Source organism: Heptranchias perlo, chromosome 43 (assembly GCF_035084215.1).
Source record: "Heptranchias perlo isolate sHepPer1 chromosome 43, sHepPer1.hap1, whole genome shotgun sequence".
Taxonomy (NCBI): domain Eukaryota; kingdom Metazoa; phylum Chordata; class Chondrichthyes; order Hexanchiformes; family Hexanchidae; genus Heptranchias; species Heptranchias perlo.
This window is the reverse complement of record NC_090367.1, coordinates 1733365-1749616: the sequence shown is the minus strand read 5'-3', so window position 1 is coordinate 1749616 and position 16252 is coordinate 1733365. Positions and strand designations below refer to the sequence as shown.

The 16252-nt window shown below is 56.8% G+C and overlaps 1 protein-coding gene across 1 annotated transcript; it reads right to left on the bottom strand.

Annotated features, from left to right (window-relative positions):
• Positions 1-673: 673 nt before the first annotated feature.
• Positions 674-15961, bottom strand: LOC137306504 (E3 ubiquitin-protein ligase pellino homolog 1-like). The gene is made up of 7 exons (XM_067975770.1): positions 15793-15961; positions 8374-8529; positions 5623-5752; positions 4237-4338; positions 3386-3583; positions 2136-2324; positions 674-1519 (listed from the first exon to the last, which is right to left on the bottom strand). The coding sequence occupies exons 1-7, from the start codon at positions 15864-15866 to the stop codon at positions 953-955; spliced, it is 1416 nt and encodes a 471-aa protein (XP_067831871.1). The 5' UTR covers positions 15867-15961; the 3' UTR covers positions 674-952.
• Between the last annotated feature and the right edge of the window lie 291 nt (positions 15962-16252).

Below are 16252 nucleotides of genomic sequence, written 5' to 3'. Positions count from 1 at the left end.
ACAGCGCCTTTCACAACCTCAGGGCGCCCCCAAAGTGCTTTACAGCCAATGAGCTACTTTCTTGAAGTGTAGTCACTGTCGTAATGAAGGAAACGCGGCAGCCAATTTGTGCACAGCAAGATCCCACAAACAGCAACATCATAATGAGCAGATCATCTGTTTTTTAGTGATGTTGGTTGAGGGATAAATATTGGCCCCAGGACACCGGGGAGAACTCCCCCTGCTCTTCTTCCAATACTGACCCTGGGAACATTTACGTCCACACGAGAGGGCAGACGGGGCCTCGTTTTAACGTCTCACGCGAAAGACGGCACCTCCGACAGTGCAGCACTCCCTCAGGACTGGCATCAGGGAGAGTCGGCCTGGATGGTGAGGCTCGAGTCTCTGGAGTGGGGGCTCGAACCCATGACCTTCTGACTGGGAGGCGGGAGAGAGAGAGAGAGAGAGACACACACCCACTGAGCCATTGACACAGTGCAATCCCACTGTCTGAACTCCTACTTCATCCAGTTGACCATTTTCTATCCGGAAAAGGGGGGTGAGGAATTAGAGCCTTCGGGACCAGAACTGAACCCCAGTGAGACTTGGTGCTTGAAGGAAAGGAAGGGGGGTGGGGAAGAGAGAGAGAGGTGTGGGCTGGGACAGATAAACGCATTGAATTAGCTTCGAGAGGCAGTTTTTAAACAGTTCTTTAATTCGACGAGTTTATAATCTTATTACAAAAACAACCGTTTAGATTCCTGCCTTAACTTTTCACACTCCCAAATATTATATATACTTTTTTTAAAAAAAAGACACTGTTTTGCATAAATACAATAAATCTGGAGGCCAGGGTGGGGGGGGGCGGGGAAGAGAGAGAGAGAGGAAATCAGCCTGTGGTCTTGTCTTGTGAACGCTTGGCGCCTTAAAGAAACAGGCAGAGACGGGTGGGGCAGGGAAGTCGGAGGTACCTTCAGTCCAGCGGCCCCTGATAGATCAGTTTGATGTAGCCTTTGTCTCCGGTCAGCCAGGTGGCACAGAACGGGCAGGCAGCGTGGAAGGCATGCGTGCCGTGGGGGAGCGGGATCCGTGACCAGTACTTGACCGTCTTGGCCGAGCAGACGTGGCCGCAGGGGCAGAAGGCGTGGCTGGGGGGGCCCGTGTCCAGGTAGGAGCCTGCCTCGCAGCCCATCCAGAGGGGCACGTAGGGCCCTACCCGACGGCACATGGGACACTCCCGCTCGTCGGCCCCCTGCTCCTTGCGGCAGCCCCAGCCGTGGTAGCCGTGCACGTGACCGCAGCTCACGTAGACCCAGGGCTGCTGCTTCTCGATCACCTCGCGCCGCGCCAGGCTGGGGAAGGCCAGCGTGTTGAAGCCCACCGGGCACTGCGGCCGAGCGGCGTTGATCTCCTGCCTTAGGGCCTCCAGGTGCTTGAGGGTGGGCGCGTGCTCCAGCCCCTCCGTCGTGCGCCACAGCAGCGTGGCGCCGCACAGGTCGATCAGCGAGCCATCTTGCAAGACGTTGGATTCGTTCTCCACCTGAAACACAAGGATAGCTCGGAATAAGGGTGTGAAGAATAGAACGCTCGACAGTGCTCCCTCTACACTGTCCCGGCAAGGCTTCTTGGACAGCACCTCCCAAACCCGCGACCTCTACCACCTAGAAGGACAAGGGCAGCAGGTACATGGGAACAACACCACCTGCACGTTCCCCTCCAAGTCACACACCATCCCGACTTGGAAATATATCGGCCGTTCCTTCATCGTCGCTGGGTCAAAATCCTGGAACTCCCTTCCTAACAGCACTGTGGGAGAACCTTCACCACACGGACTGCAGCGGTTCAAGAAGGCGGCTCACCACCACCTTCTCAAGGGCAATTAGCGATGGGCAATAAATGCCGGCCTCGCCAGCGACGCCCACATCCCATGAACGAATAAAGAAAAACACCCTCAGGGCAGGTACAGCACGGGTTAGATACAGAGTAAAGCTCCCTCTACACTGTCCCATCAAACACTCCCAGGGCAGGTACAACACGGGTTAAATACAGAGTAAAGCTCCCTCTACACTGTCCCACAGACTGTATATTGACCTTTGACGGAGACGATGCCCTCAGATCCTGCAACTCGTACAAAGGCAATAAGAAAGGCAACGTACCAACTTCCCCCTCTGCTGCGCTGACCTGGTCTCTCGGAGGGCGTACACGTTCCCGCAGACCGAGATCTCCCGCCACACGCCAGGGGCAGAGTCTTCGGAGAAACCGCGTGCTGGATGCATGACCAGGACTCCGTTAGTGGTGAGACCGTCCATCAGCCCGTCCGGTGTCCGCCATTTCGCTGCTCTTTCCTAAAGTTAATGAAAGCAGAGAGGCGTCAGAACACAGAGAGTGGGGGGTATAAACGGGGAGAGAGAGAATGGGGTCAGAACAGAGACAAAGAGGAATGTAAGAAACATGGGTATTTAATGAAACTTGAGCACAAAAATCTAGGTTGATATTCCCGGTGCAGTACGGAGGGAGCGCCGCGCTGTCGGAGGGTCGGCACCGGGGGAGCGCCGCGCTGTCGGAGGGTCGGCACCGGGGGAGCGCCGCGCTGTCGGAGGGTCGGCACCGGGGGAGCGCCGCGCTGTCGGAGGCATCGGCACCGGGGGAGCGCCGCGCTGTCGGAGGCTCGGCCCCGGGGGAGCGCCGCGCTGTCGGAGGCTCGGCACCGGGGGAGCGCCGCGCTGTCGGAGGGTCGGCACCGGGGGAGCGCCGCGCTGTCGGAGGGTCGGCACCGGGGGAGCACCGCGCTGTCGGAGGCTCGGCCCCGAGGGAGCACCGCGCTGTCGGAGGTGCCGTCTTTCGGATGAGACGTTAAACCAAGGCCCCGTCTGCCCCTCTCAGGTGGATGGAAAAGATCCCACGGCCACTATTGGAAGAAGAGGGCCGGCGCTGAGGGAGCGCCGCACTGTCGGAGGGTCGGCGCCGAGGGAGCGCCGCACTGTCGGAGGGTCAGTACTGAGGGAGCGCCGCACTGTCGGAGGGTCGGCGCCGAGGGAGCGCCGCACTGTCGGAGGGTCAGTACTGAGGGAGTGCCTCACTGTCGGAGGGTCGGCGCCGAGGGAGCGCCGCACTGTCGGAGGGTCAGTACTGAGGGAGTGCCTCACTGTCGGAGGGGCCAATATTTATCCCTCAACCAACATCACTAAAAACAGATTATCTGGTCATTATCACATTGCTGTTTGTGGGATCTTGCTGTGCGCAAATTAGCTGCCGTCTTTTCTACATTACAACAGTGACTACACTTGAAAAACTATTTCATTAGCTGTGAAGCACTTTGGGACGTCCTGAGGTGGTGAAAGGTGCTATATAAATGCAAGTTCATTCTTTTGAGGTGCGAGGCGTTAAAGGGACCTCTCCCACTTACTCCGAGGAAGATGTTCTTCGACGAGTCAAAGCCGGCTGCGTATATGCGGGCGGTGTAGGGCGGGCTGCGTTCGCAGGTGATGCGACAGGCGAACCGGGAGATGGTGCTTTGCATGGACTGCGCCTCACTGTTATTCTGGCTGCTTGGGGCTGTGTCCGTCACCACAAAGTCAATGAGTGTCTCCGTCGACCGACCGATCTGTAACCGGGAAACACAAGGCGGATCACCGGCAGTCAGCTCAACGTGGACATCCTCACCCAGCGTCTCACACTGAACATTTCCCCCTTCCTCCTGCCCCCTACATCGTTACCCCTCCTGCTGCCCCCTCCACTGTTACCCCCTCCTCCTGCCCCCTCCACTGTTACCCCCTCCTCCTGCCCCCTCCACTGTTACCCCCTCCTCCTGCCCCCTCCACCGTTACTCCCTCCTCCTGCCCCTTCCACTGTTGCCCCCTCCACCGTTACCCCCTCCTCCTGCCCCCTCCACCGTTACTCCCTCCTCCTGCCCCTTCCACTGTTGCCCCCTCCACCGTTACCCCCTCCTCCTGCCCCCTCCACCGTTACTCCCTCCTCCTGCCCCTTCCACTGTTGCCCCCTCCACTGTTACCCTCTCCTCCTGCCCCCTCCACCATTAACCCCTCCTCCTGCCCCCTCCACTGTAACCCCCTCCTCCTGCCCCCTCCACCGTAGCCCCCTCCTCCTGCCCCCTCCACCGTTACCCCCCTCCACCGTCGCCCCCTCCACCGTCGCCCCTTCCCCCGCCCACTGTTGCCACCCCCCCCGCCCCCCCCGCCTCCTGTACCCCCCCCTTCACTGTTCGCCCTCCCCCTGCTGGGGCCTGGACTCCTTTACCTGGAACATGTCTGTGTTGCTGTCGTGACTGTACTCCACAATGACTGACTGACTCCGGGACAGTGTGTAGGACACGCTGTGCTGCCCCATGTTACTCAGTGCCTGCAAACACAGAGCCCAGTGTTAACCAGCAGACCAGAGAGTCCGCAGACACATCCTAACATATATACACATACATATAGACAAACACGTATGTATACACAAACGTGTATATATACACACTAATACACACCGACACCCCTTCCGAATCTGAAGCTCATGGGTTCAACCCCCATAATCCTGGCCGACACTCCTGGTGCCAGTACTGAGGGAGGGTCAGTACTGAGGGAGCGCCGCACTGTCGGAGGGTCAGTACTGAGGGAGCGCTGCACTGTCGGAGGGTCGGCGCTGAGGGAGCGCCACACTGTCGGAGGGTCAGTACTGAGGGAGCGCCGCACTGTCGGAGGGTCGGTGCTGAGGGAGCGCCACACTGTCGGAGGGTCAGTACTGAGGGAGCGCCGCACTGTCGGAGGGTCGGCACTGAGGGAGCGCCGCACTGTCGGAGGTCGGTGCCGAGGGAGCGCCGCACTGTCGGAGGGTCAGTACTGAGGGAGCGCCGCACTGTCGGAGGTCGGTGCCGAGGGAGCGCCGCACTGTCGGAGGGTCAGTACTGAGGGAGCGCCGCACTGTCGGAGGGCCGGCGCTGAGGGAGCGCCGCACTGTCGGAGGGCCGGCGCTGAGGGAGCGCCGCACTGTCGGAGGGCCGGCGCTGAGGGAGCGCCGCACTGTCGGAGGGTCAGTACTGAGGGAGCGCCGCACTGTTGGAGGGTCAGTACTGAGGGAGCGCCGCACTGTCGGAGGGTCGGCGCCGAGGGAGCGCCGCACTGTCGGAGGGTCGGTACTGAGGGAGCGCCGCACTGTCGGAGGGCCGGCGCTGAGGGAGCGCCGCACTGTCGGAGGGTCAGTACTGAGGGAGCGCCGCACTGTTGGAGGGTCAGTACTGAGGGAGCGCCGCACTGTCGGAGGGTCGGCGCCGAGGGAGCGCCGCACTGTCGGAGGGTCGGTACTGAGGGAGCGCCGCACTGTCGGAGGTGCCGTCTTTCGGATGAGACGTTAAACCGAGGCCCCGTCTGCCCCTCTCGGATGGGACGTAAAAAAATCGCACGGCCACTACTGGAAGAAGAGCAGGGGGAGTTCTCCCCGGTGTCCTGGGGTCAATATTCCTCCCTCACGTTGCTGTTTGTGGGATCTTGCTGTGCGCAAATTGGCCGCAGCGTTTCCTACATCGCAACAGCGACAACGCTGTTTTAAAAAAAAAGTACTTTGTTGGCTGTAAAGAGCTTTGGGACGCCCTGAGGCTGCGAAAGTGCAAAGGTGAGTTCTTTCTAACGTAAGGTTGAAGGTTACCTTTGAGGCAAGGGGTGTCGATGTAATGTGTATCACATCCGGTTTGACGCCATTAGCACTGGATCTCTTGTACAATGCCAAACGACTCCTCCGTCGCCCTCTGTCACCGTTCGCCAGTGAACCATTGTAACTGGAGGAAGAGAATCAGATTAATTATTCAGGAGTGAGGGAACACGAAAAACTCTTGGATCAAATCTGCAGCCCAGCACTGCACTTTATAAATTCCCCGTCTTAATGCCTCGCTTATTGAAGCTCTCTCATTAGCTTCCCCCACCCCCCCATGGCTCTGTTGGGGAAGACCCCCCTCTCCCCCCCCAATCTCCGCAGCACAGGATGATCCCAGGTGCAATCTCCACGCTGTGCTGAGTTGGTCAGTACCACTAGTGGCCTGAGTGCCCCCGGGTTGGGGAGAGGGAATTTCGGCCGGGGGTTCCTGCTCCCGACCGCCGTCCTGTGAGGGCAAGGATCAGCCTCGATTGTGATCCCTACCGCAGTCGAATAACCTGCTGATCCTCACTGCCTCCCACATGTCACCAACATTACAGGAAAGATGTGATTGCACTCGAGAGGGTGCAGAGGAGATTTACGAGGATGTTGCCAGGGCTGGAGAATTTTAGCGGAAAGATTGGATAGGCTGGGGTTGTTTTCTTTGGAACAGAGGAGGCTGGGGGGAGATTTAATTGATGTGTATAAAATTATGAGGGGCCGAGATAGAGTGGATAGGAAGGACCTATTTCCCTTAGCAGAGGGGTCAATAATCAGGTGGCATAGATTTAAAGTAATTGGTAGAAGGATTAGAGGGGAGCTGAGGAGAAAATTATCACCCAGAGGGTGGTGGGGGTCTGGAACTCACTGCCCGAGAGGGTGGGAGAGGCAGAAACCCTCAACTCATTTAAAAAGTACCTGGATGTGCACCTGAAGAGCCGTGACCTGCAGGGCTACGGACCAAGTGCTGGAAAGTGGGATTGGGCTGGGCGGCTCGTTTCTCGGCTGGCACTGATACGATGGGCCGAATGGCCTCCTTCTGTGCCGTAAATTTCTCTGATTCTATGAAGAATGGTCACAGGTGAACAGAGACTAGGAGAGTAACAGGAGTGGGAATCGGGTCCCGGGCGGGGAGCGGGAACCGGGGACCTGAACAGGAGTGGGGACCGGAGACGGGAGTGGGGACCGGAGACGGGAGTGGGGACCGGAGACGGGAGTGGGGACCGGAGACGGGAGTGGGGACCGGAGACGGGAGCGGGAGCGGGGACCTGAACGGGAGCGGGGACCGGAGACGGGAGCGGGGACTGGAGACGGGAGTGGGGACCGGAGACGGGAGCGGGAACCGGGGACCTGAACGGGAGCGGGGACCGGAGACGGGAGCGGGGACCGGAGACGGGAGCGGGAACCGGGGACCTGAACGGGAGCGGGGACCGGAGACGGGAGCGGGGACCGGAGACGGGAGCGGGGACCGGAGACGGGAGCGGGAACCGGGGACCTGAACGGGAGCGGGGACCGGAGACGGGAGTGGGGACTGGAGACGGGAGTGGGGACCGGAGACGGGAGCGGGAGCGGGGACCTGAACGGGAGCGGGGACCGGAGACGGGAGCGGGGACTGGAGACGGGAGTGGGGACCGGAGACGGGAGCGGGAACCGGGGACCTGAACGGGAGCGGGGACCGGAGACGGGAGCGGGGACCGGAGACGGGAGCGGGAACCGGGGACCTGAACGGGAGCGGGGACCGGAGACGGGAGCGGGGACCGGAGACGGGAGCGGGGACCGGAGACGGGAGCGGGAACCGGGGACCTGAACGGGAGCGGGGACCGGAGACGGGAGTGGGGACTGGAGACGGGAGTGGGGACCGGAGACGGGAGCGGGAACCGGGGACCTGAACGGGAGCGGGGACCGGAGACGGGAGCGGGGACCGGAGACGGGAGCAGGGACCGGAGACGGGAGCGGGGACTGGAGACGGGAGCGGGAACCGGTGACCTGAACGGGAGTGGGGACCGGAGACGGGAGCGGGGACCGGAGACCGGAGACGGGAGCGGGAGCGGGGACCGGAGACGGGAGCGGGAGCGGGGACCAGAGACCGGAGACGGGAGCGGGGACCGGAGACCGGAGACGGGAGCGGGGACCGGAGACGGGAGCGGGGACCGGAGACGGGAGCGGGGAGCGGGGACCGGAGATGGGAGCGGGGACCGGAGACCGGAGCGGAGACCGGAGACGGGAGCGGGGACCGGCGACTGCAGACGGGAGCGGGGACCGGAGACCGGAGCGGGGACCGGAGACCGGAGCGGGAGCGGGGACCGGAGAGGGGACCGGAGACGGGAGCGGGAGCGGGGACCGGAGACGGGAGCGGGGACCGGAGACGGGAGCGGGGAGCGGGGACTGGAGACGGGAGCGGGGACCGGAGACCGGAGACCGGAGCGGGGAGCGGAGACCGGAGCGGGAGCGGGGACCGGGGATGGGAGCGGGGACCGGGGATGGGAGCGGGGACCGGAGACTGGAGCGGGGACCGGAGACGGGAGCGGGGACCGGAGACCGTAGACCGGAGCGGGGAGCGGGGACCGGGGATGGGAGTGGGGACCGGGGATGGGAGCGGGGACCGGAGACCGGAGCGGGGACCGGAGACCGGAGCAGGAGCGGGGGAACACAATAAGGAATTTGGACCAGAATAGGGGAGAATATAGAAAGTAACATGTACACAAAGGGACTACACAGAGGGGGTAACACAGATGGAGGACACAGTACATGCCTGAGGAGCCTTACCCGAGGACAATGAACTCTCCGTATTTGACAAAGTCCTTGCTGGACTGGGAGTGCTCATTGCTGCCCAGTGTGACGTGGAGCTGGGATCTTGTACAGCTGCTGTGTAGATCCAACGCCTGGACTCTCACTGCTTCAGTGCTTCCCTCCAGGACCATTCTAGCAACGAGAAACAAGAGGAGAGACAGTGTCACACACTCCCACAACAGATCATCGACAGCAGGCCCGGTAACAAACACCCCGGGTGATTCACTTTATTCTCCACTGAGTTATTGCTCATCATTAGTGAGAGATGTTTGTGTTGGAAATGGAACATTTTCTATTTTGGGCACCCAGAGTGAGCTTTTAACACTCCCAGGGCAGGTACAGCACGGGTTAGATACAGAGTAAAGCTCCCTCTACACTGTCCCATCAAACACTCCCAGGGCAGGTACAGCACGGGTTAGATACAGAGCAAAGCTCCCTCTACACTGTCCCATCAAACACTCCCAGGGCAGGTACAGGGTTAGATACAGAGTAAAGCTCCCTCTACACTGTCCCATCAAACACTCCCAGGGCAGGTACAGCACGGTGGTGAGTCAGTGTGCCAGCTGCCGCTGGTGCAGTGGGAGGGGAACTGATCTCCAAGCTGTGGCAGTCTGCACAGGATGATAAATGGACAGAGAGAAGGATCCAGAAAAGACTCGGGTGAAAGCAATCCGTCTTTTCGAAAACAAAGCTGGAGGAGCTGCGGGCTCGTATTTCAGAGCGACCGGGTGCTATGTGGAAATTAATCGCCGCCCTGCGTTCACACAGCCTGAAAGATTCATACAGGCCCGGCTAACATGACATTGATCAATGGGAAGGAACAGTGTGTCCCCAGCTCATCTGCCCGCTGAGGGAGATAGAAAAACAGGCCGAGGCATCTGTCTCACACTGTTGTTTTCTTTAATGGTGTCGGCCATGGCTCAGTGTCTCTCCCTCTCTCGCCTCTGAGTTAGAAGGTCATGAGGTCGAGCCTCTCCCCCCTCCCAAAGACTCAATCCGCATAATCCAGGCTGACATTCCCCGGTGTCAGTACTGAGGGAGTGCTGCACTGTCGGAGGGTCAGTACTGAGGGAGCGCTGCACTGTCGGAGGGTCAGTACTGAGGGAGCGCCGCGCTGTGGGAGGGTCAGTACTGAGGGAACGCTGCACTGTCGGAGGGTCAGTACTGAGGGAGCGCCGCACTGTCGGAGGGTCAGTACTGAGGGAGCGCCGCGCTGTCGGAGGGTCAGTACTGAGGGAGCGCCGCACTGTCGGAGGGTCAGTACTGAGGGAGTGCCGCGCTGTCGGAGGGTCAGTACTGAGGGAGCGCCGCGCTGTCGGAGGGTCAGTACTGAGGGAGCGCCGCGCTGTCGGAGGGTCAGTACTGAGGGAGCGCCGCGCTGTCGGAGGGTCAGTACTGAGGGAGCGCCGCGCTGTCGGAGGGTCAGTACTGAGTGCACTGTCGGAGGGTCAGTACTGAGGGAGTGCTGCACTGTCGGAGGGTCAGTACTGAGGGAGTGCTGCACTGTCGGAGGGTCAGTACTGAGGGAGTGCTGCACTGTCGGAGGTGCCATTTTTCTGACGCCCCGTCTGCTCTCTCAGGTGGATGTAAAAGATCCCTAGGGCACTATTTTGAAGAGGAGCAGGGGAGTTTTCCCCGGTGTCCTGGCCAATATTTATCTCTCAACCAACATCAACAAAAATAAACAGATGATCTGGTCATTGTCACATTGCTGTTTGTGGGATCTTGCTGTGCGTAAATTGGCTGCTGCGTTTCCTACATTACAACAGTGACTACACTTCAAAAAGTACTTCATTGGCTGTAAAGCACTTTGGGACGTCCTGAGGTGTTGAAAGGCCCTTTAGAAATGGGAGTTCTTTCTCCTTTTTTATTGTCCATCCCTAATTGCCCTTGAGAAGGTGGCGGTGAGTCGCCTTCTTGAACCGCTGCAGTCCGTGTGGTGACGGTTCTCCCACAGTGCTGTTAGGGAGGGAGTTCCAGGATTCTGACCCAGCGACGATGAAGGAACGGCTGAGATACGTCCAAGTCGGGATGGTGTGTGTGACTTTCGAGAGGAGCCTCTGGTGTGCGGAGGTCACGTGAGGACAGGGCTGTGACGCCCCCCATGGGTGAATGGCCCTAACGGGCCCGCATGTGAAGAGTGGGCTCTTGGAGCCCACGGGACCCTCGCCCATGCGGAGAGGAGGGGGAGAAGCTGGCAGAAGTTGGCCAGGCATTCCCGCGTGAAGCAAGGTGATATAAAACTCTGAGACAGTGGGTGCGCAGCGAGCTCTTTGCTGATTTCCCCCACAGGCTGAGTCACCAACCTCAGTCACACTGTAAACAGCTCCTTTCAAACAGCCCCATCTGTGGGCTGTAATCGGGCGAGATTAAACAATTTCCCTTTGAGTGGTGCATTAAAATTATTCCCTCCCCCTCCTATGACCTATTTATAACTTCCTCCCCCTCTAATTATTTAGCTTGGGTTATTACATGGAATTTTACTGCACAGAGACAGGCCATTCGGCCCAACAGGTCCATGCTGGTGTTTATGCTCCACACGATCCTCCTCCCTCCCCTCTTCATCTCCCCCTATCCCCATATCCTTCTATTCCTTTCTCCCTCATGTGTTTATCCAGCTACCCCTTAAATCCATCTACACTATTCACCTCAACTACTCCATGTGGGAGTGAGTTCCACATTCTCACCACTCTCTGGGTAAAGAAGTTTCTCCTGAATTCCCGATTGGTTTTATTAGTGACTATCTTATATTTATGGCCCCTAGTTCTTGTCTCCCCCACAACTGGAAACATCTTCTCTACGTTTACCCGATCAAACCCTTTCGTAATCTTAAAGACCTCTATCAGGTCACCCCTCAGCCTTCTCTTTTCTGGCAAGGCCGGCATTTATTGCCCATCCCCGAGTTGGGTGGTGTGATACAACTGAGCGTCTTGCTCGGCCACTTCAGAGGGCAGTTAAAGAGTGAACCACATCGCTGTGGGACTGGAGTCACACATCACAGAATGATACAGCACAGGAGGAGGCCATCTCTGCTCATGTTAATCCCTCTCCCTCACACTGTCACTCAGTAACCCCTCTCCCCCCAGCGCCCTGTGTTACTGACTGTATCTCTACTGATGTTAATCCCTCTCCCTCACACTGTCACTCAGTAACCCCTCTCCCCCCAGCGCCCTGTGTTACTGACTATATCTCTACTGATGTTAATCCCTCTCCCTCACACTGTCACTCAGTAACCCCTCTCCCCCAGCGCCCTGTGTTACTGACTGTATCTCTACTGATGTTAATCCCTCTCCCTCACACTGTCACTCAGTAACCCCTCTCCCCACAGCGCCCTGTGTTACTGACTATATCTCGACTGATGTTAATCCCTCTCCTTCACACTGTCACTCAGTAACCCCTCTCCCCCAGTGCCCTGTGTTACTGACTATATCTCTACTGATGTTAATCCCTCTCCCTCACACTGTCACTCAGTAACTCCTCTCCCCCCAGCGCCCTGTGTTACTGACTATATCTCTACTGATGTTAATCCCTCTCCCTCACACTGTCACTCAGTAACCCCTCTCCCCCAGCGCCCTGTGTTACTGACTGTATCTCTACTGATGTTAATCCCTCTCCCTCACACTGTCACTCAGTAACCCCTCTCCCCCAGCGCCCTGTGTTACTGACTGTATCTCTACTGATGTTAATCCCTCTCCCTCACACTGTCACTCAGTAACCCCTCTCCCCCAGTGCCCTGTGTTACTGACTATATCTCTACTGATGTTAATCCCTCTCCCTCACACTGTCACTCAGTAACCCCTCTCCCCCCAGCGCCCTGTGTTACTGACTATATCTCTACTGATGTTAATCCCTCTCCCTCACACTGTCACTCAGTAACCCCTCTCCCCCAGCGCCCTGTGTTACTGACTGTATCTCTACTGATGTTAATCCCTCTCCCTCACACTGTCACTCAGTAACCCCTCTCCCCCAGCGCCCTGTGTTACTGACTGTATCTCTACTGATGTTAATCCTTCTCCCTCACACTGTCACTCAGTAACCCCTCTCCCCCAGCGCCCTGTGTTACTGACTGTATCTCTAGTCATGTTACTCCAGCTCCCTCACACTGTCACTCAGTAACCCCTCTCCCCCAGCGTCCTGTGTTACTGACTGTATCTCTACTGATGTTAATCCCTCTCCCTCACACTGTCACTCAGTAACCCCTCTCCCCCAGCGCCCTGTGTTACTGACTGTATCTCTACTGATGTTAATCCCTCTCCCTCACACTGTCTCTCAGTAACCCCTCTCCCCCAGCGCCCTGTGTTACTGACTGTATCTCTACTGATGTTAATCCCTCTCCCTCACACTGTCTCTCAGTAACCCATCTCCCCCCAGTGCCCTGTGTACTGAATGTATCTCTACTGATGTTAGTCCCTCTCCCTCACACTGTCACTCAGTAACCCCTCTCCCCCAGTGCCCTGTGTTACTGACTGTATCTCTACCGATGTTAATCCCTCTCCCTCACACTGTCTCTCAGTAACCCATCTCCCCCCAGTGCCCTGTGTACTGACTGTATCTCTACTGATGTTAGTCCCTCTCCCTCACACTGTCACTCAGTAACCCCTCTCCCCCCAGTGCCCTGTGTTACTGACTGTATCTCTACCGATGTTAATCCCTCTCCCTCACACTGTCACTCAGTAACCCCTCTCCCCCAGTGCCCTGTGTTACTGACTGTATCTCTACTGATGTTAATCCCTCTCCCTCACACTGTCACTCAGTAACCCCTCTCCCCCAGTGCCCTGTGTTACTGAGTGTATCTCTGCTGATGTTAATCCCTCTCCCTCACACTGTCACTCAGTAACCCCTCTCCCCCAGCGCCCTGTGTTACTGAGTGTATCTCTGCTGATGTTAATCCCTCTCCCTCACACTGTCACTCAGTAACCCCTCTCCCCCAGCGCCCTGTGTTACTGACTGTGTCTCTACTGATGTTAATCCAGCTCCCTCACACTGTCACTCAGTAACCCCTCTCCCCCAGCGCCCTGTGTTACTGAGTGTATCTCTGCTGATGTTAATCCCTCTCCCTCACACTGTCACTCAGTAACCCCTCTCCCCCAGCGCCCTGTGTTACTGACTGTGTCTCTACTGATGTTAATCCAGCTCCCTCACACTGTCACTCAGTAACCCCTCTCCCCCAGTGCCCTGTTACTGACTGTATCTCTACTGATGTTAATCCCTCTCCCTCACACTGTCACTCAGTAACCCCTCTCCCCCAGCGCCCTGTGTTACTGACTGTATCTCTACCGATGTTAATCCCTCTCCCTCACACTGTCTCTCAGTAACCCCTCTCCCCCCAGCGCCCTGTGTTACTGACTGTATCTCTACTGATGTTAATCCCCCTCCCTCACACTGTCACTCAGTAACCCCTCTCCCCCCAGCGCCCTGTGTTACTGACTGTATCTCTAATGATGTTAATCCCCCTCCCTCACACTGTCACTCAGTAACCCTTCTCCCCCAGCGCCCTGTGTTACTGAATGTATCTCTACTGATGTTAATCCCTCTCCCTCACACTGTCTCTCAGTAACCCCTCTCCCCCCAGCGCCCTGTGTTACTGAATGTATCTCTACTGATGTTAATCCCCCTCCCTCACACTGTCACTCAGTAACCCCTCTCCCCCAGCGCCCTGTGTTACTGAATGTATCTCTACTGATGTTAATCCCTCTCCCTCACACTGTCTATCAGTAACCCCTCTCCCCCCAGCGCCCTGTGTTACTGACTGTATCTCTACTGATGTTAATCCCTCTCCCTCACACTGTCACTCAGTAACCCCTCTCCCCCAGCGCCCTGTGTTACTGACTGTATCTCTACTGATGTTAATCCCCCTCCCTCACACTGTCACTCAGTAACCCCTCTCCCCCCAGCGCCCTGTGTTACTGACTGTATCTCTACTGATGTTAATCCCCCTCCCTCACACTGTCACTCAGTAACCCCTCTCCCCCCAGCGCCCTGTGTTACTGACTGTATCTCTACTGATGTTAATCCCCCTCCCTCACACTGTCACTCAGTAACCCCTCCCAGCCAGGTGCCACTGATATCATAACTTTCTCCCTTCAAATTTTGGCCTCGATTTCCCACCCATTCAATGAACAGAAAATCTGTTCCCTTTCCCCCCTTCCTTTCCTGAAATCACTGACTGTTGCGAGGTTCAGTTCCACACGCAGCTTTTCCAAGGGACCACCCCTCTTCTGGGAGTCTGGAGAGTGAGTGACGGCGGGGCTATACGACCACGGGGGGCATCACGGCCGGGTACAATCTGTCCTCAGCTGACACCCATGCAGATTCCGGCAGGGGTCAGCGGACAGTGACCTGGAGAGTGGGGGGAACCTTGGTTGGTTTTCCCCCCTTTCCCTTAGTCCAGGGGATCTGCAATCTATTATAATCGCCCCATTGCTACTAACTCATCACAGAGCGGGGATGGTACCAGGCCTGCTTGGCTCAGTAAGACTCTAACAACACTGAAAGCTGCTATCAATTGGATTTTAGGGATCGGGAGGCGGAGCAGGGGCTAATTTGGGATCTGGGATTAAAAACTGACAGTCCCGCACTGAACTGTGCCTGTGAAATCCAAATAGATTGCGATCGAATTCAGGGACCCATTGCAAAAACAAGTCTGGAAGATTTGCAAAGTGCTGGGAAGGCGCCGCTCGCTGTCCTTTTTAAGAGGGAAGGGAAAACAATAATCAAAGGGCATCCAGTTATTATTAGGTTTGCAATCGATTGGGAGAAGGGATTAATGCGAGAACTCGGCCCGGGTACACAGTCAGCAGTGGGTGTATTAAGAAGAAAGGCCAGATCCCATTAACACAGGTACTGCGCTAGTTCCGAAAACCACCCATTGCGGAATTATTAGAGCGACTATTTACGACTTTGATATCATGTTAAACAACATCATCAGGTACAATCTCCGACCCTGCTATTCGCATCATTCGAAAGCATCCTTATCAAGTGCAAGGAGAGAGCAGCGAGACTAAACAACTATTTACAAATCTATAGATAAAAATCACCCCGCTCCCTTTACTGGGATGCATTATTTTTTCCCCCCCTCCAAATCTATCTTTATTTACCCCACAAACCCACCGCTTTTAAAATATATATTGTCCAAAAATAATGCAATTTCCGCTACCTCCATAATATTAAAAAAATCGTGGAGGGAAGTGGGGGGGGGGGGAATAAAACTGCATGCTGTTAGAATTTAATATGCAATTGGGAAAAAAAAACCTCAATACAATATAAACAAAAAGGTTGCATTCTTATATTTAATTTTAAAATAAAAGCACAATGCAACGAATTGGTTACTGTTTACTGGGGAAATAAATCAATTATTTAATAAATATATCTATATATTATTTAGAAGAGCTGTACCCTGTGCTGTTGCTACAGGCTGATCCAGTGTTGGTGTTCCCAGGATGGTTATTTGCCTCTGGTTTCAGTCCCATTAGCTTCAATAGCCCCGCATTGCCCCAGCTGGCACATTGTCTCTCTCTCTCTCTCTGATACTTGCAATTGTTGCAAGAGCGGCTAGCCCCTCGCCCCGCCCCCAAATCTGGGGACAGACCCTTTGATTGACAGCGAGCCGAGGTCCCGCCCATTGGCCGCTGCGCTGCCGCTGATTGGCCGGCGCCGGCCGTCAGTCTCCCCCCAAAAAGGCTCTGTGACGTTCGCCGCGTGGTTAATGAGGCGTGACGTCACGGCAAGGCTGCCCAGCTGTTCCCCTTTTTTGCGACATTCGCGAGAAGGAGGCCGTCCGGCCCATCGTGCCTGTGCTGGCCCTTTGAAAGATTGGCAAAACTTTCCTCCCTCTTCGAGTGCTTGTCCAATTCCT

What these genes read in the sequence shown, in the direction of transcription:
- LOC137306504 (XM_067975770.1), bottom strand. Translation starts at nt 15,866, where the DNA reads ATGGGACTGAAACCAGAGGCAAATAACCATCCTGGGAACACCAACACT. An exon ending in GCAACACAGACATGTTCCAG is followed by an intron (nt 3,584 to 4,236) that starts GTAAAGGAGTCC and finishes TCCCGGTTACAG; the next exon opens with ATCGGTCGGTCGACGGAGAC. An exon ending in CGCAGCAGAGGGGGAAGTTG is followed by an intron (nt 1,520 to 2,135) that starts GTACGTTGCCTT and finishes CTTGTGTTTCAG; the next exon opens with GTGGAGAACGAATCCAACGT.